Here is a 23,888-nt window from a genome sequence, read left to right as displayed (position 1 = left end):
GCTATGTCTCTCATGTTGTCCTCTCTCTCCTTCAGTCCCTGGGCCAGGGTTTCCTGGGGCCCACAAGGTAGCCCCACTTGATTGTTTTGCCCACATCTCCAACTCAGCAAATCTAAGACCAAGCTCTTGGTTTCCTTCAAATATATTCCTCTTTCAGACCAGATTGACCAGCCTCCTTGGTGGTTCTTGGATTTGACCTTTCTTCTTCACTCTTGAGATCATCATCTGAATCTGGGCTCCCAGTATCTCTCAATTAGCGGTTTCTGCAATGGCTCCTCACTGGGTCTCCCTCCCAGTCCCACCACCTTCTGCCCCACAATTTATGCTGCTCTGATCTCCCTTAAGTGCCCATTGTGGACTTTTCCTTCTCTACTCTGGAACTTGCAATGGCTCTAAATGCTCTAAATGCTCAGCAAAAAGTGTCTAACATCCCTTGTTCTATAGGTAAGCCCATTCTCATTCATTTATTTATTCATTCATTCCCCTTTCTTCTGTGTTTACATATTTTTATTTTTTAAATTATTTTTAAAAAAATATATTTTATTGATTTTTTACAGAGAGGAAGAGAGAGGGCTAGAGAGTTAGAAACATCGATGAGAGAGAAACATCGATCAGCTGCATCCTGCACACCCCCTACTGGGGATGTGCCCGCAACTAAGGTACATGCCCTTGACCCGAATCGAACCTGGGACCCTTGAGTCCGCAGGCCGACGCTCTATCCACTGAGCCAAACCGGTTTCGGCATGTTTACATATTTTTAAAACAAACATTTTGTGATTTCTGTATACAAAATGTCAGATATGTGTTGTCTCTTAAGGACACAAAGATAAATTACACATGACCTTTGCTTTGAGTTGCTCACAGGCTGGGGTGGTGATGGTAGAGCAGAGACAGGCACCTAAAAATTAATTCCCATCTAAGGTGATAAAATGCCACCTGAAATGCTTCTCCTTCTGTCTTTGGTTCCTTTCCCAGGCCTATGTCTGTCACCTCCTTTGGGATCTGCCTCAATGCATCTTCTCCCAGCATCCTTTTCTTCTCTCTCATAGTACCTACCACACTCTGGTAAATATGGCCTATTTGCTTCTACTCCTGTTCCACCAGCTTGAGTTCTTTACCTCATTCCTGTAGAAAGTAAATTGTCTAGCACACAACAGGGCCCTGTTAAGAGTTGAATTGATTCAACTCCAGTTTTTGAGTAAATCTCTCAAGTGTTCTATTTCTCCCTGCTGACTCCTTATCATTCCATCCATCCATTTGTTTTGGTTCCAGGCCTGGGGCCAGACTGCCTCAGGGGCCTCAGTTTTCCCATCTTTAAAATGGGGGTGATGATAGCATCTACTTCATAAGGTTCTTGTGAAGATATGATGAATTAATATATGTTAACATGCTTAAAACAGTGTTTGGCACATGGTAAAATGTGGGCCACTATTGTGGTCATAAAGGATTTCCCCTACATATTGGAATAGGTCCTTCTCTTTACTTTTCCTTTGGGGTGGGGCTGAGCCCATTTAATGTCTCTTTGAAATTGTCACCTTCTCCTGCTTACATCTACTTTGTATGTTGTCCCCCTCATTGTGAGTTCTCCTGACTGGATGGGAGGGTCTGCGTCTTGAAGGGAGTTGTGGGGAGGGAAAGATGGGTGGCCTAGCCACTTCTCTCTGGGAAGAATCATCGCCCCCACTACTCATGGGGTCATACCTGGTTGCCCAGCAACCAGGAACGCACATCTCTGCCAAGGCTTGCAATTTTATGAGGAAACAAAATGTTCCCGATGAACCCTCAAATCACATCCCATTAAGTTTTGTTCAGCCTGAGGCCCAGCAACAAAACTAAAAGGAACAGAACAAAGTGCCAAGACATTTGGGGGCAGGGCACTGGGTAGGAGCCTAGCTGAGGTTTTGGCCACGCCCACCCTTAGCTGGCTGGGCGATGCAGAGATCCTCACCCACGTTTGGGTTCAACAAGTGGCTTTGTCACCTCACTGGCTAAACCATCTCTCTCTCAGACTCTGTCACTGCTCACCTGCTGGAGTGAGGATTAAGTACTTGCTTTGCAGGGCCTTGGTGAAAATGAATGAGATAATGTACTATGTCACTCTTCTGTTCTTGGCTGTCCTGCAGCTGCCTCACTTTAGAGGAAAAACCCACACTCCTCCTCCAGGTTCCTGCTGTCCAGCTCCTGCTCACCATCCTGGCTTCACTTCTTGCCAAATGTTGCCTCAGGTCCCATCTCAGAGCCTTTGCCCATGCTCCCTCATTCTACATGGCAGCCTCCCTTCCATTATCCAGGTCTTCTCTGCCTCCTGATCCCAGGATCTCAGAAGATCTGTTATTCCCAATCCCAGGCTCTTGCTTATATCCTCCAGAGACCTTATTGCAATATATAATTTCAATTATTTATTTATTTATTTATTTATTTATTTATTTGCCATTCACACTTGAATGCAAGCCCCACAAGGGCAGTGACATTGATTTTATTCAAGGCTGTATCTATCCCCAGGGCCTAGAACTATATCTAGCACACAGTAAGTGCTCAGGAAACCCCTTTTGAAGGGGTGAATAAGCAAACGAAGTTTTCCCAATGTCCAGTGCTTAGTAGGTGCTCATAAGCCTCTCACTGTTACGTTTAACTTTATGCATTTCTGCAAAGGGGGGTGGCTGACACCCTTAAACCCTGTACTGCTTCATCCAAAATCTACTGGAGGCAATTATTTTTTTTTTGGGGGGCTATTTACAGCAAAAGGTAAACATACTGATTAACCGAGAAACACGTTTGTAGAAAATCATCATCCCTGGCAATTTTCGGGGACAAAACTTCAGGACAGAGCTGGCATGATGTGTCCCATGGGGCTCTGAAATTCGAATGCACAAAATAGGGAGAGGGAAAAATATCTAAGACCTGAGGGCATCTGGAATACATTAAAAGAACGGGGGCTTGGGCCAGGTGGGAATGTCACCTCTGCAACCTACTGGCAAGTGGCCTCGGGTACACTGTACCTGTTGCCTCATCAGTAAAATGGCCAAAATACTGAAATGAGATGCAAGTCCCCCCACCCCACCCCAGTGCTGAGAATTAACCTCAGGACTGGGACTCACCCGGGCCCTCAGGGAAGTCTCCATCAGCCTCCCACCTTTTTTTTTTTTTTTTTTTTTGTCTCCCACCTCTTGGCTGTACTTTATTCATTCCTGAGCCAGGGCCTGAAGCACGGCTGGCTCCCAGAGATGGTAATTTTAGGACAATTTAGAAAAGCTTTTGGGGGTGACAGAAAAGCTGGCAGTTTCAGATCAAACAGCTAGCCATGGAGGGAGCCTGTTATCAGAACATCAGAGGGACAGCTTTGCAGCCTGGGCTCGCATTAACTGCAGCAGTCAAAAACTGATTATGCCGAGCCCTGTGCTCATTCGCTCAACACTTTCTCCTTTCTGGGTAATTAGATCTCCCAGGACTTCAAGAGGATGCTGGTGGCTTTGTGCCAGCTCATAAGTCCTTGAGGCTGGCAAGGGGGTGGTAGTCAGATCGCAGCCCCTCCCAGGCTGGTACCCTCCCCCAGGACCCAACCTCTAGGCAGGGATAAAAGGGACATGCCTTTCCAGGCAGAGGGAATGCAGAGAAGCTGGGAAGGGACATGTACAGGGAGGCGGTGAAGACACTGCTGGAGGCTTTGGCCAGGGTTAGAGTCTCTGCTATCTCTGTGGTCCCTAAGCTGAGCTGGGTTGTGGGTTCTGGTTGGGGGAGGTGGAGTAGGAACCGGGCAGTCCAGCATGCACACATGCATACACGCATGCAATCATCACTCAGGTTTTTATTTATATAGAATCCTTGCTGGGTGCTGGGGTTTCAGAGGTAAATGAAACTGCCCTTGCCCTCAGAAAGCACAAAATCCAAAAGTATAGACTAGTTCCTGCCTACCCATAAGAAATGCTACAGATGCCTCTCTCAAGTGGAAAGAAAACATTTTAGGCCTTTAAGCGTTGAGCCAAAGTGTGGTAATTTACAAAGCTACCCGCATCACTCAACAATTTGCTTTGGCAGGGATTTTTTTTTTTTTTTTTCTGCAGTGGGGCTTGCCCAGGATTTTCCCACATACCTGTTTCTCTGGGATTGAACTAGTTTGGTGACCTTTCATCTCCCTGAACACCCATTGGCCTCTTGGGCCTTAGCTGACAACATCAGCTTCTAATAGAGTAGGAGGCTTTTATTCTCCCCTAATACCGTGATTTCCCCAAACTCATTTCAGCAAGGAAAGAGGTGTGGGAAGAGGCCCAGGACTGGGCAAGTTAGGAGACTCAAAGGTAAGTCCTGACTCTGTCACCCACTTACTGTGTGTGACCCTGCGCAAGTCCTCTCTGAGCTTCAATTTTTTCTTCTTCTTTTTTATTAATCCTCACCCGAGGATATTTTTTTCCATTGATTTTTTAGAGAGTAGAAGGGAGGGAGGGAGGGAAGAGAAACATCGATGTGAAAGAGACACATCGATTGGTTGCCTCCTGCATGAGCCCCAACCAGGGCTGGGGATCGAACCTGCAATCCAGGTATATGCCCTTGACTGGGAATTGAACCTGCAAGCCTTCCGTGCACGGGCCAATGCTCTAATCACTGAGCCACATCAGCCAAGGCTGAGCCTCAGTTTCTTTACTATAAAACGAGAGGCTGAAAATGCTTATCTCCCAGGGTAGCCATGATATAAAAGGAGATCATGAAGGTTACAGGGCCTGGCAGAATGCCTGACAGAGCCCAAGATATTAACATAGGCTGGGGATCTAAAAACACTGAAGACCCAGAGCCCCACTGGAACTCACCCTTAGTCAACTGTGGAAAGCAATTCTTAGGCATCCAGCATGTCAGTTGAGACTTAGGTTAAATGTCACCTCCACAGGGAAGCCCCCCTTGACTGCCCATCTAAGCTGTCCCTCCCCCAGCTCTTAAAGCCCTTGTCCATCTGATATTTTCTTGTTCACTTATTTGTTTCTGTAAGCTTTGTGAGGGAAGGGATCTTTGTTCACTACTTTATCCCCAGCACCTAGGATGGTTATCTAGTATTAAGTAGGTGCTCAATAAACACTTCTTTAAAGGATGTATAAATGAATAAATGAATGAAATAAGTCTTAGCCAGGGGGGTGGGGCATCACACCCCACCAAAGAATGTGTCAAAATTTTGTGGAGGGTAGTGAGGAGCAAGGCATCTATAGTTTCAACATTATAATTATTGTCATTGATTTTCAATTACAACCTTTAATTTATTCTGGAATCCCAAGTGGTATTAACCTTTTGCACTCGGATGTCGAGTGTGACTCGACACGGTTAGCATTGGTAGCAGCTCGAGAAAAAAGCAAGCGAGTGCAAAGGGTTAATGGAGGGTCCAGCTCTATAGTTTCAAAGGAAGCTCTGAGACTCAGCTCTCCTATGGGCCTGGCAGCCTGTTCTTGAAGACCCTGCAACAGGGTGGTGGCTGGATCATGCCAGGTCTCCAGGCCACAGTGAGAAGTTTAGATGTCATTCTAAGAGCAGTGGGAGCCATTAGGTTTTGAGCAAGGGGTGGCATAAGTGGACTCATAATTGTTTACTCTGGCCACTGTGGGGGAGAAGAATTTGGAAGGGGGGGATGATGTAAAATGGAGGGGCTTATACATCCATTATTATCATTTAATTTTCTTAACCCTGTAGGCAGGCATATCTAAACCTACTTTTCAAATGTGAAAACTGAAGCTCAGAGAGGGCAAGTAATTTACCTGAGATCACACAGCAAGTGAGTAGAGGAGCCAGCATTGGACCCTCAGTCAGTATTCCATGTCCAGGCCCTGCCAAATGGCTCCAGGGCTGACAGCCTACAACCCCTGGGTCTGGGATTCTGGACTCACCCTTTTCCCCCCACTGAATTTATTGCAGTGACACTGGTTAATACAATTATATAGGTTTTAGGTATACAATTCTATAATACATCATCTGTATATTGTATTGTGTGTTCACCACCCCAAATCAACTCTCCTCCTATCACCATTTATCCCCGAACTCATCTTTTGTAGTCCATGAGGCCCAGCCTTAGGGGCTCTTTAGGATGTTGCTGGGCACAAGGAGGCAGTGCGTGAGACCCGGAAATCAGAATCAAGTCTCAGCCACCCCATTAACAGATCAGGTGTCTGCCTAACCCCAACCCTGGCCCTCTTTCTCATATTTGGGCTTGTGCTCCAGGGTGTTTGGAGCAACTGAAAATTCCCAGGCCTCTGGGCCAGAGTCCAAGCACCACTCTGTGGGGAACACGGAGTCCTGGGACACCTCCTCCTCCCCTTTTGACAGATGGTTAAGCGCATGAGGTATGGCCTCATCCAGGCCCAGGTTTTACTCCAACAGCTGTGTGACTTGGGCAAGTTAGTCAACTCTGTTTCCTCAAAATAGGGATAATAGTGTCATCTTGTTTGCTGCTCCATACAAGGTAGTCGCCAACTCAGCTATTACTGGAGGACAGGGCAGCACCTCTCCTCGGGCTCCTTTCTAAATCAGATCACCTGGCTTGCTCTTGCTTGTTGATTTAAGAGCACCTAGCCCAAGCATGTCAAACTCGTGGGCCCGTGGGCCGCATGCAGCCCACAATGAATATTTTTGCCGCCCCGCCAATATAACGGTATGTAAGAAACCTTTTAATAAAAATTTCATAACTTAATTTTTACAATATCCTGTTATAGATAATTATTAATAATGAACTACAACGTTTGCTAAAGACTGATTACTATAATCGTGTTGCATTCATTTCCCTTATGCGGCTTACGCGCAGGTGCACCTTTTCTCTCCACTAATACTAGCAGCGAATATTTTAGCGGCCGATTGCCACATCATTGGCCTTGGACTGACTTGTTTAGTGTGCGCAACAGGAAACATTTTGCTTTCGGAGAACAAGAAAAATAGGTTTATTTGCGTTATGTTTATTAATTTGTGCAGTTATTCAGTGTCTGGTAAGTTAATGTTCAAGAAAAAATATTAATTTTTATTAAAATGTTCTATTATTTTATGTTAACAATTACTCGTTTATTTCAGCCCTTTGTATTCAGCATGCCTCTATCAAAATAAACCTACGTTTCTATGAAAACTGAAGCTTTTGGTTTTTTTGTGTGTGGCCCACATAAACTTAAACCTTGTTTATTTGGCCCGTGTTAGCCTTTGAGTTTGACAGGCTTGCTCTAGCGGCTAGGCCAAGCCTTCTGCTGCCACCAGGTGATCCCCAATAAGCGGGAGCTGGAGACACTCGGGTTCTCAGGTGGGAGGCTGCTTCTTCACCTTGGCCAACTGTGGCCACGAGCTAGAGACCTGCGGTCACAGGAGAGACCTAGCATCTTCCTGGAGGGTCAATGGGGCTTCCTAGCGACTCATGGATTCACTAGGCTTAGGACGCCCACTCTGCCTATAGTTGTGGGATTTGACCTAAGCCTTCAGGGGTATTTCCCTTGTATCTGGATCACTCCCAACCCCTGAGGGTCCCCATTCACTCTCATCTACCCTTAGGGGTACTTGAGAAGACTGTCCTAGGATACTCTTCAACTAGGGGTGTCTGGGTCCTCTTGGGAGAATTTCTAAGGGTGGGCTCTCAGGCAGTGTGACAAGAGATTTAGTTTATTTACTTTCCTCCCTGGAGAAGGTGGGGGGCTGAGGTGGGGTTGGGGTGTGGGCTGGCTGTGGCTGCTCTGAGCCCCTGTACCTCTCCTAGCTGGGTCCTTTGGCTTGCCGTTCTCAGGATTAAGCCCTAGATTATTTTATTTTTAATATATGTTTTATTGACTTCAGAGGGGAAGGGAGAGAGAGAGATAGAAACATCAATGATGAGAGGGAATCATTGATTGGCTGCCTCCTGCACGCCCCCCTACTGGGGATTGACCTCACAATCTGGGCATGTGCTTTGACCAAGAATTGAATTGTGATCTCCTGGTTCATAGGTTGATGCTCAATCACTGAGCCACACTGGCCAGACAGGCTCTACTCTCTTGAATCTGCATGGTAGAAATACTATATAATGGTGGGCTACTGCACATCTCTTCCCAACTGTGCATTAATGCCATCGTATTGGTGACATGGTGGGAGCATTTACACTACAAAATCAGCACACTCTGCAAAGGAGGACTCCCTCCTGACCCAGAGAGCTGGGTGACGGCATGTACTAGCATAGCACCGCCTGGAATCCTAAGTGACACAGGGCCCAAAACAGCGGGAGCGGATTTCCCCCCGCCCCACATTCCCCAAAGGGCATCTGTTCTGCCAGTCCTGCCACAGATCCCTGCATGTCCCAGTATCACTCAGGAAAACACAACTAGGGTTTTCAGCCTTTGCTCCAACTTGGGGAGACCAGCCCATTCTGCCCACGAAGATAGCTTCTTTTGCTTACAACCAGCATGCCTTCGCTGACCCACCTTACTCACCGGTGCAGAAAGAGAAGCTGAAAAACCATCGCCCCTAATCTCACCCCACAACCCCAACACAGGAACAGCCTGGATGTTTCCTTTAAGTCTTTTCTCTTTGCATTTGTTTTTATGGAGTTCTTGCCATGTACTATGCCAAGCCCTGCTTTGTTCACGCCACATTATTTCATGAGCCTCATTCACGTTGCTTTATGTTCTCTGTAACATCTACTTTCTGTAATGTTCCATGGAACAGCTGAAAGAGCTAATGTTGGGCATTTAGGAATTACTTAAAAATATATCACATAGGGATGTGGTTAAAAAAGATTCTCATTTGGTTTTGTGCCAGATGGCTGTGCAAGCTTGGATAAGATCTTTCACTCTCTGGGCCTCAGCTTCTTACAACTCTAATATGTTCATGATGATGATGATGATGATGATGATGATAGAATGATGGCAACCTGTTGGCAAGTGACCTCGGGTACATTGTGCCTCAATGTACAATGTCACTGATGCTAATCTCCACTGCACAATAATGATGGCAGTTCCACTCGCTGTGGGCTTCCTGCACTGTGCTGTGCGTGCTTACTTGTCCCACCAGCTCATGTATTCCTCACAACGGCCCAGGAATCAGCACTACTTCACAGATGAGTAAACTGGTTATGAGAGGTGAAGTCATTTGCTGGGATCAGACCCAGGGCGTCTGCTGCTTAATGCTTAGGCTGCACTGCGTGATGGGCTCTTGGAGACACAGGTTCATACAGAAGTGAACTCATTTGCTCTCACCATGGTCCTCATCTATTCCCATCATGTCCCCACTTTATAGGAGAGAAACTGAGGCTGCAAGCACAGAAGTGACTGTCTCAAGTTAGAATGTTCTGGGTTGAATTGTGTCTCTCCCCCCGCCCCCCATCCCCCCCACACACCTTGATCTCAGACTTCCAGCTTCCAGAACAGTGAGACAATGCATTTCTGTTCTTTACGTCACTCAGTTTGCGGTCCTTTATTATGGCGGCCACTGGAAACTACACCAGGGCAGGGATAGATTAGAGAGCTGAGGGTCTGTGGGGAGGTAGGGAGGCTGCAATGGGGATAGGGAGGAGGCACATCTGCCCCTTTACCAAGTTCAGGGGCAATTCTGGGGCCCCAGCCCTGGGTTGGGTCTTCACCCACTGTGCACTTGGGTAAGTCCCTTCCCTCCTGGGCCTCAGAGTCTCATGGATGAAACGGTCCCTGAGAGCCATTCTAGACCTGTGGTCCCATGGGTCCATGAGTCCCCCAGGCTCCTTTCCCATCTGCCCTGCCTGGCGTGTGTTTGGCAGGGCAGCCCCAGGGAATGCTGTATTCTGCTCTTTTGTCCAACAGACATCTTTCCAAGAGTTCATCTAGTAGTCTGTCCTTGAGGCTGTTGCTCCTTCATTGTCTTCCTTCAACTCTCCTGCAATCCCTACGTCTAAGTGACTGCTCATCCAGTGTCAGACACCCTAATCATACCCTACCTGCAGCCAACCTTCTCCTTCTGTTTTCTGACTTCTACTTTGTGTGATGCCTGCTCCCTTAGCAGCTGATGCTCCCTAAGGACCTGTGTTTGATGAACCCCCAGGTGAATTCATTCCTGCATATTTATTGAGTGTACTCTGTGCTGGGCACTGTTCTAGGTGCCAGGATACAGTGGTGAACAACACAGGCCCAAATCTCTGCCTTCCCACGGTTGACTTCCCCCATGCAGGTTTGGGACTTGTTAGTAGAGACAAGACTTCTCTATAGATATCTCCGTCATTTAGATGTTCCACCTCCAGGGCCACCCTCTCTCTAGGGTTCCAGGCCTGCCATCCTATCCCCCAGGCCCTGAGAATGCACAGTGCCCAGCACAAACCTTTTATCTTACCCCCCAACCTTGCTCCTCTCCTTGTTGGCTCATCTCTATCAAGAGCAGCTAGTGCTATCTTGAAAATGAGTCTGCGTTGACACCCCTCTCTCTGTCACCTATTACAGGCTGAGTTCTGCTGCTTGAAGCTTCCTCCTCTCTCTCACCACCTCCCTGACCAGGTCCAACCCTGTCACCCCTCTTTCAGATGTCTGTTCCTCCCTCCCCACTGGCTTTATCTCCCCATTCCAAACCAAACTCATTCCTGCCAGACCCATTGTCTCAGTCACACTACTTCCCTGTTCAAGAACATTTGGGGCTCCCTTTTGCCTCTTAATTTAAGCCCAAACTTTTTGACTTAACAAAAAGAGTCATAGTACAGACTCTGGAGTTGCCTGCCAGGGTTTGAATCCATTTCCTCTGTTCATTAGCTGTGTGACCATGGGCAAGTTATTTAACTTCTCTGTGCCTCAATTTCTTTATGTGTAAAAATGAGGATAATACCAGTGCCTACTCCATAAGGTGGTTGGGGGGATGCAATGAGGTATGATGTATGTAAAGCTCTTAGAATGGTATCTGGAACATCTATAATGCTCAGTTACTCTTAATTATCATCACTAATTCTTTTTTAAAATATATATATTTCTTTATTGATTTCAGAGAGGAAGAGAGAAGGAGAGAGAGATAGAAACATCAATGATGAGAGAGAATCATTGATCGGCTGCCTCCTGCACACCCTCCACTGGGGATCGAGCCGTAACCCAGGCACGTGCCCTTGGCCAGAATCGAACCCAGGACCCTTCAGTCCGCAGGCCGATGCTGTATCCACTGAGCCAAGCTGGCCAGGGCAGATCATCACTACTTCTGGTTGTTCCCTGCCCTGACCAGATGATTGGCTCTTTTACATACCCTTCTTCTTTGCCTCTGTGCCTTTGTCCATACTTTTCCCTCTACCTGGAGTGCCTTTCCCCACTGCAAACTCTGCCTGTCTCTCAACGTCTTGCTCAATACCACCTCTTCCACGCAGCCCTTCCTTATCATAGACTGGAAGAGCTTGCTTGTACTTCTCAACTCCATGGCAACTTGTCCAGAGCTATCCCACAGAAAGAGCCGGATTTTCTCTGTTTAGAAATGGTCCCTTGGATCATTTGCTGGGACCACGGAAATTTCCAGGGGGCCTCCCTTTGGGGTGGAGGCTGACGCTGCCAGGTGGGTACAAGGGAACCATCTGCAGAGGTGCTAATTTCCACTGACTATAAATAACTCCAGGTCTGAAACCACAGCAGGGGCTTGGATTGTGCCAGGAGGAGTAAGATAATCGTCGTGGGGTGAGGGGGGCCTGCATAAATAAGTTACCTGCTCTGTCAGGGCCTCTCGTGTGACAGGCAGGCCTGGAGGGAGAGGCTGCTTCAGCTCTCTTGACCTCTGTGGGACCCAGGCTGGGTGGACATTCGAGGTTGCCTAAAGCTAGAGACAGTCCAGCCTGCATTACTGAGTAACATCTCTCACCCCTCAGCTTGACAGATAAGAAAACGGAAACTCAGGGGTGCAAAGTAATCAGAGTCCGGTGTCCCAGAGGCCCGGGCCAGGGAACACACAGGGCCTTTGGAAGCCAGTGTGGGTAGGGCTCCAAAGCCTCCTGGGAGGAAAAGTTTGCTGGGCCTGGATTTGGGGCGAGACGCCAAGGGCACTGCCCCTGCCTGGGCTGTGGTGGGGCCTTGGCCATACCCAAAGGATTTGATGTTAGTCATTCAAGGGAAGAGGAATCTGGGGCCCGGCTCTGAGCTAGCCTCCCTCTGGCCAGTCTGATGTTGGCACTCCTGGGGGCACTGCAGCAGCAAGTCCACAATTCTAGAATGTCTGAGCCTGGAATAGCCACAGAGACTGCCAGACCCACCCTCTTTCTTAACGTGGAGCTTGGGGAGAGTCTTGGCTAATAAGGGCCAAAGTCAGGCTGGTCTCCTCTTCAGTCTTCCCAGTTCAGCGTGTCTTCTAACACTGGTGGTTGGAGCACACGAGGCCAGACCATGGCTAGGGTGGGGTGGTGCAAGGTGAACCTTCCCCGAGGGCCCCCTGGGGACCAGGTACTCTGTGTGTATTTTCTCACTTAACCAACAGATCAGTATGGGTCCTGGGAGCTGGATATTACGTGCTCCATTTTACAGATATAAAAACTGAGGCACTGGGAACTTAAAATTACCTGGGCCCCAACCCAGGCTAACACTCTAATTTAGCACCTTTCTCCTACACCAGAGGTTTAAATTTTTTTTCTTTTCTTTTGAAAATAAAAACAAAACACCTTTTAAAAAATTTTTCCAGATGCCCTATCATGCAAAACAGATTAAATAGAGGAGCCTCTCTGGTACATGGTGGGGAGGAAAGGTCACTCAGCACCACCCTGTCCCCTAAGGCACCGCTGAGGAACCCCAAGGGAACCTTTAGTTTCCCTGCACTCAGTGAGTTCTTTGGCTCACCTGGCCCCTGGAGAGGAACTATACTCAGGGCCTTACCCTCATAGAGCTCACAGATCATTCCACACTCACATGGACGGCTCAGAAAGACCTGTTATCCAAGCTGACAGTCTGCACATACTGCATCAAACCAATGAAAACCTAGAGTCTATAGAAGTCAGTCCATTGTCTGTGGGCTGGAGTCCTCTACCCTTTGAGATATATCCTAAGCTCCAGCACAATGAATTCCTCACGTCTCCCCGTGCACAATCCGGTTTCCCCTCAGGGCCTTCACTCAGGCTGTCACCCACACTAAGAATGTGCTCTCCTCCCTAGCTCTGCTTGTTCAGCTCCTCCCTGTCCTTGGAAGCCTTGCCAATCAGGCAGGGCTGACCCTTCCTTAACCTTTAGCACACGCCCTCTTGTTGTAGAGTTACTTTGGCAACAGGAGGCAGTAGATTAAAGAGGATGTGTGCACATTCGGGACCTAGCCTGTCTGGGTACCAACCCTGACTGGGCCTCTTGTTAGTAGTGGTGCTCTGAGCCTCGATTTCCCCATCCATAAATTGGGGATACGAACAGTTCCTGCTTCAAAGGTTGGTGAAGATTCAATGAGGTGATGTGTCTCAGATATCACAGCTAGTAGCCAGGACTGCAGCTAGAAGGGGAGAGTCTTCAGGAAAGGGGTGATGTACAACCCAACTCTGCAGCCCCTTTCCTGGGAATCTTTAGGGAGCTCTGGAAAGAAAGGCAGTCAGGAGGGGCTCCTCCCTGGCCCCTGCCCCTGGCTGCCGTCTTTCCTACTGGATCCTGCCTGCCTCTGTGCCCCTGGGGTTGTCTCCTGTCTGACCTCTATCTCTGCTCCTTGGATGAGAAAGGAATGTTCTGGAAAGCTGTCCCTGTACCGGCCTCCCATCTGTCTCATGTGTAGCCACACCACACACAAATCGCTCCTGTGGAGAGTTTGGAATGTCTCTTCCCAGAAGAGCAATGTGGCCCAAGCCTGCACATAGAACAAACATCTGTTTAACAAATGAGTTTGTGTCAGAGTACATCTCCACTTGTCATGACAGAAGCAGGGGAAGCAATGGGATATTCTCTGAACACCTGTATCTTCTGGTTCTGGAAGGTGGGCATTATTATGATGTCATTTACAGATGGGGAAGTGAGGCTCAGAGGGAGGGAGTGACTTGCTCAAGGGTCTCAGTGCTGGAGCTGGGACTCTGAGTTAATGCTCTTCTCATTCCTTCTCTTTTTTGAGCATGCACTAGGCACTTAGCGTTCAGTGCGTATTCATTCTGCAAAGCAAAGATGCCTCCATGGAGATGGCTTCCTCTCCAAGCATTTGTTTCCTGCTCAAGGGGTTGCTGTGAGGACTACATGAGAGAGAGAGAGTCTGAACCTGATAAGTTTGCACACAGTAAATTACAGCCGGGGGGTGGCTTTGGGACTCAGGCTTTTTGAATGGTCAGTCTGCCTGGTGAGAGGCGCCCCCACTGCCCATACCCTCGATTCCCCCTTTAGGTACCTGACTGTGCAAAGCGCCTACCTGGCCAGCGTGTCTTCCTTGGGACACGAGGTCCTCTAGTCCTGCTGATATCCACTTAGAATCGCTTGGTCAGTGACAGGTCGAGCTCTTTCCCTAACTGTTCTGCACTCTGCTAGCCACCCCCAGGCCTGCAGAACTGTTTGCCTAGCACTCACTCTCCTGCCCCCACCCTAGGAAAGTGGATAGCACATATTAATCAACAGGTGGGTTTATTTTATTGATGATTCAGAAAGATGTGCGGGTAGCATTTTGGAAAGTGTCCACATATGACTCATCAGACTTTCATAGAAAGCTGTGCTTTTAAAGGATTTTCCCCCCTGGTGGTGGTGGTGGGGTGGGGTGTATAAGTACTGCAAATCAAATATGGTGCTGACATTTAAAAAAAAAATCATAGATTCACGTGTGTTGCTCAAGCCCATTGATTTGCTCAGATAAGCTACCTTTCTTAGCTCCACTAATTTAAACCAACCTGTCCCTTATAGTCACACAGAGAGTTCCTGCTATCCTATGTTATAAAAAGCCTGTGATCGTCACGCCATCACGCGGTAACGACTGATCAGCAGGAAGCTGCATGCACGACAGGCATGCGTGGATGGGTGGAGCTACGTGTGCTGTGAGGCATGCGTGAGTGGGCGGGGACTTGACGCTGTGTCCCCGTGGGCATGGGTGGGGACTTGACCAGGAGGTGCATCAGGGGAGTCCTGTGGCGCTGGCCCTATAGGGTGGGACTCTGGGACTTGGGGGAGTCCTGCGGCACTGGCTCTCCATGGGCCACGCGGCGAAGAGGGCGCAGGGGATAGGTGCCGAGTGGGCGGGGGCGGGGAGCATGGTGCAGGTCCCCAGGAGGCGACCAGAGGTGCTCCCGCCATGGGGGGAGGGGCTGGGGTGCATGCAGCCTGCGGTGGGGGGAGACAATGCGTGGGGGAAGGGCACGAGCTGGGAGAGGAATTGAGGCAGAAGGTAAAAGCTGTACTAAAGGAAAGAGCCAAATGGTTTGGAGCAGCCAACGGCTCAGACACTCAACACTGGGGAGAAAGGAATGGGGACCAGCTAGGCACAAATGAGCTCGCGAGGCCCGTGGCAGCAGTGGCAGCAGTGGCTCGGGAAGGGCATGGGCGGGGCTGCACGATTTCGAGTGCTGGGCTTCTAGTCCTATATAATAAAAGCCTAATATGCAAATCGACTGAACGGCAGAATGACTGGTCGCTATGACACTCACTGACCAACAGGGGGCAGACGCTCAAGGCAGGAGCTGCCCCCAGCCCACAGGCCAGCTAAGGCAGGTGCCAGTAGGGGCCCCCCCAATCGCCCTGCCTGTTGCCCCTCAGAGGGAAGCAACTGGCGGCAGCAGCAGGGGGTGGGGCCGATGAGTGGGCAGCCCCACAGGTCGCTCCACCAGTCGCCCCACAGATTGGCCCTGATCACTAGCCAGGCCTAGGGAGCCTACTCATGCACGAATTTCATGCCCTGGGCCTCTAGTAGAATAATAAAACAGCTGACCCGGATATAGCACCTGCCATGTGCCAGGCACTAAGCGCTTTACACATATTACTTTGACCCTCACAACAACCCTATGAAAGAGGCACTGTTATTATTCCATGTCACAGATAAGGAAACTGAAGCACAGAGAGGTTAAAGAAAGGGCCCAATGCTCCACAGCTGGATAAGAAGTGGAGCCAGAATTTGACTATGACATGAGTGGGCCACTTCACTGCTGGAACACTAGTTGAAGACCTACTTTGCCTAGACAGGCCCAGCTTATGCCCATTACCGTGGTGTAACAATTAACAGTGCTGTGATTTGGTTATTATCACTCCATATTTGGTGCTCTGAATCCTGCCTTCACTCCTCAACTGCTTTCTTAATTCTATCCTTCCTCCCCATCAGGTCAAGCACCCCTCAAGAGCACGGAACATGCCTGCTCTTCCTCCGTACACTCCTCAGCACACAGCAGGAGCCTTCTACACAGTAGGCCCACAAGCATGTGTATTTTGCCTCCATTTCCCTCTCCTCCTCCAGTCTCCATGTGGTTTGGGTGGACTGGCCCCTCTGTAGCAAGCATGTGACCCAGGTCTGACCTATTAGCCTATTCCATCCTCCGGCCACAAAGATTGGTTCAAAATTGGCCATGTGACTCCTGCTTGTGCCAGTGAGAGTCTGTTCTGGTACTTAAGAGGAGGCCCTGAGAAAGAGGTGCCCATTGGCACTGGAGTGGCTGAGATGGGAAGGTGTTAGACTGAAGATGCTGGGGCCCTCATAGGGTGAGCACCTGCCTGAGGACAGTGGAAAAGAAAGATACTAGGAGAGGGATGAACACAGTCCTCCTGCAGTATTGGAGACCCTGGATCCAGCCTTACCTGAGGCCATCAGTCCCTGGACTTTCTGGTTGCACAAGCCAGAAAATATCTTTTTTGCGTAAGTCAATTTGAGATGGGTTTTTATCAACCAGAATCCTAATAGATAGAAATACTCAATGAATACTGGAAGATGATAATTCTTTTGTGGAAAACTTTCAAAGCAATTTCAACTCACTATCTCCTAATGGCAAAGAGTGAAGTAGCACAATCCCCATTTTACAAATAAGAAAAGTGAGGTCATGAGAATCTAAGTATCTTGTCTGTGGTGACAGATGAGGTTGGAAACTCCCCCCACCCTCCCCAACAATCTTCATGCTTTCCCCTCCCCCACCCATGCATGCATTTGCAAAGGTGGCTAGTTTTCTCAGTCTCTTAAATACTTGGATGTTTTTATCCTCCAGGCCTTGCACCCGACAGAGTCCTGGGCCTTAAATGAAGACCCAGGGAGCTGTTCTCGTTTATCTCTGGCCAGGCAGTGAACTCCCCACGTGGACCCAGTATCTGAGCAGTCCCCAGCTTCACCCTGTCTGGCACCCAACTGAATCTGTGGCTGCCTCAGTTTCCCTGTCAACCTGTCAGGGCCCAGTGATCCTTAGGGAAACAGACAGTGACATCACAATGACAGACAGAAGACCCCCACCGGCTGCCTCCACACTCTCCCATGCCCAGTTGGTGGCAGCAGCTCTGTGGGTGACCTGAGCCCTGCCAGGTCGGAGGGGCATTCTCTGCTAACATCATATTTATGCAACACGAGGCACCAGCCCCCATGATCTGCCCTCCATCCTCCCCCAGGCCCTCTCTATTCTCCACTTGGGCAGGCTGTAGGATTCATACAAAATTAACTGGAGGTTCCGTTTCACAACTCTCTGAAGTATCCAGTTCCCACCCCACCTGCTGCTGCCCCATCTTCGCTGTTCCCCTTTCTCCCACACTGCAAAACATGCAATACAGGGAGTGCCCAGGGGGACTTGTTTGAGCTGCCCCTCCGACAGCCTGAGGTGCGGGTGACAGGAAGTGAAGGACGTGAGCTGTGTGTGTGGAGCAGCTTCGGGAAGTGCCACTCTAGGCTTGTGGACCTGAAGCCAACTGTTCCATGGGTGACATAGGGTGTCCTGTGTCCTGTCCCCAGGTTGCAGCCTTCTATCCTACACAGAGAGGGGCACCAGGGCTTCCCCATCTCTTCTTTCTCCCTCTCTTCCGTCATTCTGTGAATAATTCCGAGCCCCCAGGCATCACACTGGGGACACGGTGGAGAATGACAAACAGCTCCTGCTTCCAGGATCTCACAAGCCACCCCAACATCCACTACCCATCTTTCCAGACTCGTCATGAGTTTGCCTACTCTGGGAAGTCTCCTCTAACAGCACATTAACTCTTCGTTGGGCACTGTCTTATTAATTGCCTAATTCACAAGGATGGGGCTCATGCATATTGTTTTCGAAAAGAAATATTAGGCATCATGACAACAATGATATCACCATTTCGTAAGTGTCTGGGGTCTACCAAACACTGCATTAAGCCTTTCATGTGGACAACATTTGAGAGGTAGGTAGTGTTAGTATCCCCATTTCACAGATAAGGCAACTAAGGCTCAGAGAGGTTACATTAAATTCTCCCAGTGTCCTGTAAGAGTAAGCCAGCCAGGATTTGAACCTGGGTCTCTGGGGCCCTATGTCCCCGAGTGAAAGGGTGTGGAAGGAAAGGGGGCAGTGAGGGCAGAGGAAAAGGCATTACCAGAATAGAACAGAACTAGTCGAGGAAAAGGAAATAAATGAAGCTCAAGTTGGGGGCAGAGGCCACTCCTGGCCTCACAGGGACGAGGTTTACACAACAGTTATCCCCAGAGTTGGGCCTTTTGGTAGAAAATCCAACACTGCCTGTCTGTGGGAGCTGAGCCTCTGGCCTGTGCTGGCAGCAGGCGGTGCCCTGGGTGGGAATAGATTTCCATGACTTTAAACCCTCTCTATCACTTGCAGAGATCTTTTTGCTTAAAGTTAGCTGGACGAAGGGGAAGGCTAATTTATGCATGGCCTGGAGCAGTTTCCTATAGTGTGATTCAGAGGCCAGGGCTTGCTCACTGGGGGCAGATGAGGGGCAGGGTTGTCAGGAATGGCCAACCTGAGTCCCTGTGTGGAGCTGGCACAGATCCACACCACACGGCTCTAAGTTAGGGGCTGGGCTGGAGGCGAAGCACTTCTGTAAATCAGAAGAGGCACACAGGGCAAGACAAATGCTAAACATGAGAGAGAATAAAAAGTTCCCTGGTGGCCCACCCTACCCAGGCCCTCATCAGACAGAGAGCACCTAGAGGACTGTGCCCCGGTGCACATGCCTGGCTCGGGGCTGATGGCACACCTGGGCGCCATCAGAGCTGTGTTCAAAGTCTGCTTTGATGTGAACTGTGGTGATGACCTCAAATCCTCATGCTCCTCATCTGTAAAATGAGATAACAACTCCTGCTTCCAGGCACATGTGTAATAAGGATGCAGAATAGCCCACTACAAAGTGAGGCACCATGTGGGGACACTGACCAGTGTTCCAGAAGAGTCAGATTCCACCCTTTCTGGAGAATGTGACTGCTTCTTCCAGAGTAGTAATAATCAATGAAGACCAATAAGAGCTGACATTTATTAAGCACTTAGATACTGATCTCAATGAATGAGAATGTTCACAACCCACTTTACTGATGTGGAAATTGAGGTGTTTAGTCTGCCCATGTGCCAAGAGCTGTTCCAAGCTATTCCACTTTGTCCTCACCACAACCCTATGAAGTAACCACTATCAATTCCCCATTTTACAGGAGATAATGAGGAAACTGAGGCAGAGAGAGGTCAAGTAACTTGCCCACAGTCACACAGCAGGTAAATGGCAGGACTGGGATTTGAACGCAGGGCATCCAAATCTAGGGTCTGTGGTATTATGCTCTTCTGCCCCTCCCCAAGCCTCTTTTAGCTCCACCTGCACCCTGGGAGATCCTTCTAGGGACCAATGCAGTAGGGCTCTGGTTAACCCTACCGCAGGCTTTCCTCCTCCTCTGAGACCTTTCCCATCAGAGATCTCATTTGGTCCTCATGAAAAATGAGGAAACCAAAGCTTAGAGAGGTCAGACAAAAGATATAAAGGCAGACGCACAGCTGGCAGGTGGCAGAGCACTAGTCAGAGCTGTCACTATTCTTTCCATTTTATAGATGAGAAAACTGAGTCCCCTTTACTTTTCATGTAATGCCTAACTCTTATAACACATTGATATTCTATGGGATTCTAAGAAATGCTGCTTTATTCTCTTCTCTTTCCTCCATAGCCCAACACTTCCTCCTCCAGGAAGCCTGCTCTGACCTTCACTGCCCACCCACCTCATCTCTCTTATGAGCTCTGGGGCCTGTGCTGCACTTGGTCTGGATTATTTACTGTTTTGGTTGCTGACATTTGAGCTGCTTGCTCCCTGTGGGCTAGGGACTCAATGGCCATGTCTCAGGGTTTTATGAGCAAGTTACATACTCTCCTCTGTGCCAGGCACCAGACTAGGTGTTGAATGTACAGAGAGGAGCAGGACATGATTCCTGCCCTCGGGTGCAGGACACAATGAGCCGACTGGAATTGGCCCCACACAGTGCTGGAGCTTGGTGATGGGCCACTCAATGTCCCAGGGGGTGAGAGCCTGTCAAGTGGGAGGGGAGGACGGAATTCTTTGTGGTGCTCTGTGAAGGCCTGATGGTATGAGCCATATCTGTTGCATGCAGTTGGCTGCTTTTCTGAGGAGAAGGGCCACAGCTTCCATCCAGGCCTGGAGCCCAGAGACACTTAAAAATTCCTGATTCAAGAGAATCTCCCGGTCCTATTCAGAAGGCAAAGACCCCTTGGGCAGCCCTGCCTCTTAGGAGGCCGGGTATGCCAGCTTGGTGGCGGAGGTACGCACAGCCATTCTGCCACAGACTAGTGTCCGCACAAGGCTGGGGTTCAGGAGCCCCAAGGCAGAGACCGCTCCAATTGCAGGGCCACATGTGGTCATTCTCGAGACCTGAGCTAGAAGCACACAGTGAAGAGAGGATGCTTCCTCTATTCCTACCCTCCCTGCCCAAACAATCAGACACCAAGAAAACAAAGGTGTTTCTAAACTTTAGCCTGGGCTCAGCCCAGAGGCACAACATCAGAGACAGCAGCCAATCTTGGAAGAAGGAACAGGCTTAGCTCTTCCTCCTGACTCTAAAGGGCCCCAGAAGAAGAGAGACACAGATGCCCCAAGCTACTGGGTGCAGTGGGGTGCAGGCACAGGCAACCACAGACTGGCAGGTCCTAGTTGAGCACCTAGGTCCATAAGCAACCTCTGTAGGAAATGCATTCAGGGTTAGTGCCCAGCCATGCACAAGGCATGGGGACTCGAGTTAGGAGATGGAGTGAGAGGAATCTCTGGCCTCAGATTTATTCTCTGTCATATGGGGATAAGGATTCAGATGCTGCCTGCCTCCCAGGTTGTGGACTATACCTGGGGGAGGAATTGTTATCCACTCTCCTTAGAATAACATGGCTGCCAATTGTTGAGCACCTACTGCCTTCTCAGGCCTCCACTAGGCACTGTGAAGTAGGTGCTGGCCACATTTTCCAGAGAAAGAAACTGAGGCTTGATGCAGCCTCTTTGCACAAAGTTATAGGATTGGGGATTCCCTGAGAAGAGCCTCACACCATGCCTTTGGGATTCATGTAGGGAACTCTTTTCCTTCATGTGGGGATGGAGACTCAAACTGAGTTCTGGTGCCTGAGCTGGACTGGTTTTTCTCCTCTGCCTCATGGTAGACGGCTGGGCTTTGGCCCCCTCCAGAGAAGCCCCCAGGAGGTTGAAATCTTTTCTCTGGAGTTGCAGGCCTACTTATTTTGGCGGTTGCAAATAAGCTCCACACCAATGTCAAGGGCAAGATAGACATGGCACCTGTCACCCTTCCCGTGATGGCCCATCTTCCTGCCTGCCCTGTCTGTCCAGCAGTTCCAAGGCCTATGGCTGCCCAGAGACCTAGGAGTCCCCAAGTCAGAGTCTGGATTTGGGACACACGGAGAGGACCCAGCCCAGAGGCAGGGGTTGGGGAGCTGGAATTGGTTGCATTGCAGCAATGCTGTGGTTCCATGCTGGAGCCCAGACAAGGGGATTTTTGGGGCCTGGGGAAGGGAGGCCAGGGGCTTGGTGGCTGGATCCTGGAATACAACTACTGTAGATGGGGGAGGGGGAAGCAGGAGTCCCGCCTGAGCTTTGACGAAGGCAAGTAAGACATGGCTTCTCTTCTGGCCCCACCAGCCTCCCTTCTGGCCCCGCCTTGGAGACTGGGTACCTCCCAGATTTCCAGGCTGATGAGCCCACTCCTGAAGTGGATGTGAGTTGCCCATTCTGGCTGATTTTGGTATCTGGTTTCCAGAACATAGCCCCTGACCCAGCTCTGTTCCTGTGGTTCTCTCTGCAGATGGCTTGGGTCAGACCCCAACTCACAATGGGGAGAAAATGGAAGCTCCATCCTTTGGCCTATCCAAAGGGGCTGACCCTCAGCTAGAATACACCAGAATGGCCATACTGGCATTATCAGCCCCTGTCCAAGACATCCCTGAGGTTAAATATTATGCATATTGCTCCTGGAGCCAACACAAATGGCAGTCACCAGGATGACAGCCCTGGGTCTGAGTCCCCCACACCTACCTTCGATAGGTGAGGTTTTGAGGCGCCGGCAGATGGCTTCGGTGTCCCCGTAAGTCTCCTTGATCTTGACCACAGCCTCAGTGCTCCGCAGCTCCATGAGGGAGCGGAGCTCCTCCAACGTGCACCCAAACTCGCCCCCATGGCTCGACTCATTTCTTTGGTTTTTGGAGTAAAAGTCGCTGTTGGTCATGTCACCCATGTTTGCCACAGTCCCTGCTCAGGGTGGGCCCGAGGGTCAGCACTGGACCAGAGGCTACTGGGTGATGGCTCTGTGTGGCTGTCTTCAGCACAACCTCACTGGATGGCTGCGGCTCCTGGTGGCCGACTCCGGGTCCCAGGGGGAGGGGGCAGTCGAGGTGGGCTGACAGCAGCAGTGGTGAACTCCAAGGGGTGTCTCTGGGTGCAGGGTGAAGTCCAGGGGCTGGAGGGGCTCAGGGCTCTAGTCCCAGTAGTCTCCATTCAGCGGGGCCCATGCTGCTCCCCGGAGCTGGCATCTACATGGTCAGGGACGGTGGCTCCTGTGGGGGCAAGCACAGAGTGGTGACAAGAGTCAGGAACTGGAGGCCTTATGGAATGGGTGCTCAGGAAGGCCCAGTGTATGTGTGTATGTGTGCCCGCCCAAAGTAACACCCAGGCACCCTAATGTGGGTGTTTTGTATGACACCCCATAACACACCAGCACGTACTGTAAATCCTAACTTACTGGCACTCTCCTGGAGACCCCATGATATACCACCCCCAAGGCATAAAATACCCAATTTCCTAATTGTCTACTGTGCTATGTAACATGCTGACTTCACAACACACACCCTGGTGCACACACACCCTCAGACCCATAGGTTCAGGGTGCCCTGCAACACCCAATCCACCTACTTTTAGGGCCCACCCCACTGTCATACACATACAATTCACAAGCCCCACTTCCCACACATGCTGGTAAACACCCCCCTCTCTGCCACACACAGTGTTACATGCAGTAACACTTCTGGCATACATCTAACATCCCAACCTCCTTCTGTCAAAAACACCTGTGTTCACAGCCCCTCTGTGCACACACAGGCCCCTATTTCTCTCACTATGCCAACGTGTTTACACACATCCTATGTCCACACAATTTAGGGCATACTCCCCACCTATAGATGCCACCCCTGTCCATGCCACCTACACCTGCTGATATACACTGTCCTCTCCACTTGGGTTTTACAGGCATGGGGATGGGAGAAAGCCACCTACCTCCACCCTAAGCCCCCAATCACATTAATTAAAGCTCTTGGCTGGGTCAGAGGAGCCAGCTCATGCATATTCACCAGGACATCACTGAGCCCACAGCTTGGCCTGAAGCATGAGCTGGGGTCCAGGGAGACCTCACCTGGGGGCTCTCACAGTCCAGCACCATAGATAGTGGCTTCCACGTTCCTCTGGGAGCCCAGGAAGAGGAGGGAACGCTGGCTTCTCTCTGCCTGCCTGGCCACCCTTGCAGGAGTGCGGCATCTGCAGGGCTGCCAGGAGAGAATCCAATCTGCTTGGACACCCAACACCAGTGGCCAAGGCCCCGGCAAGCGTTGGGTGACAAAGGGCCCCTGTTGAGCTCGGCTGGGCCTGGC

General features: G+C 49.9%; 1 protein-coding gene across 3 annotated transcripts in view; it reads right to left on the bottom strand.

Moving 5' to 3' along the window:
• Window positions 1–22,484, bottom strand: part of ATP2B2 (ATPase plasma membrane Ca2+ transporting 2) — a 130,164-nt gene extending 107,680 nt beyond the window's left edge. For all 3 annotated transcript variants that reach the window (XM_054729772.1, XM_054729773.1, XM_028127286.2), the window contains exon 1: window positions 22,285–22,484. In XM_054729772.1, coding sequence (XP_054585747.1) covers window positions 22,285–22,483 — 199 coding nt within the window. In that variant the 5' untranslated portion in view covers window position 22,484. The remainder of the gene's footprint in view (window positions 1–22,284) is intronic.
• Window positions 22,485–23,888: the final 1,404 nt, after the last annotated feature.

The sequence above is a fragment of the Eptesicus fuscus genome, chromosome 18 (genome assembly GCF_027574615.1).
Source record: "Eptesicus fuscus isolate TK198812 chromosome 18, DD_ASM_mEF_20220401, whole genome shotgun sequence".
NCBI classification, from domain to species: domain Eukaryota; kingdom Metazoa; phylum Chordata; class Mammalia; order Chiroptera; family Vespertilionidae; genus Eptesicus; species Eptesicus fuscus.
The sequence above is the reverse complement of the archived record's forward strand: the minus strand, read 5'-3'. Positions and strand labels throughout refer to the sequence as shown.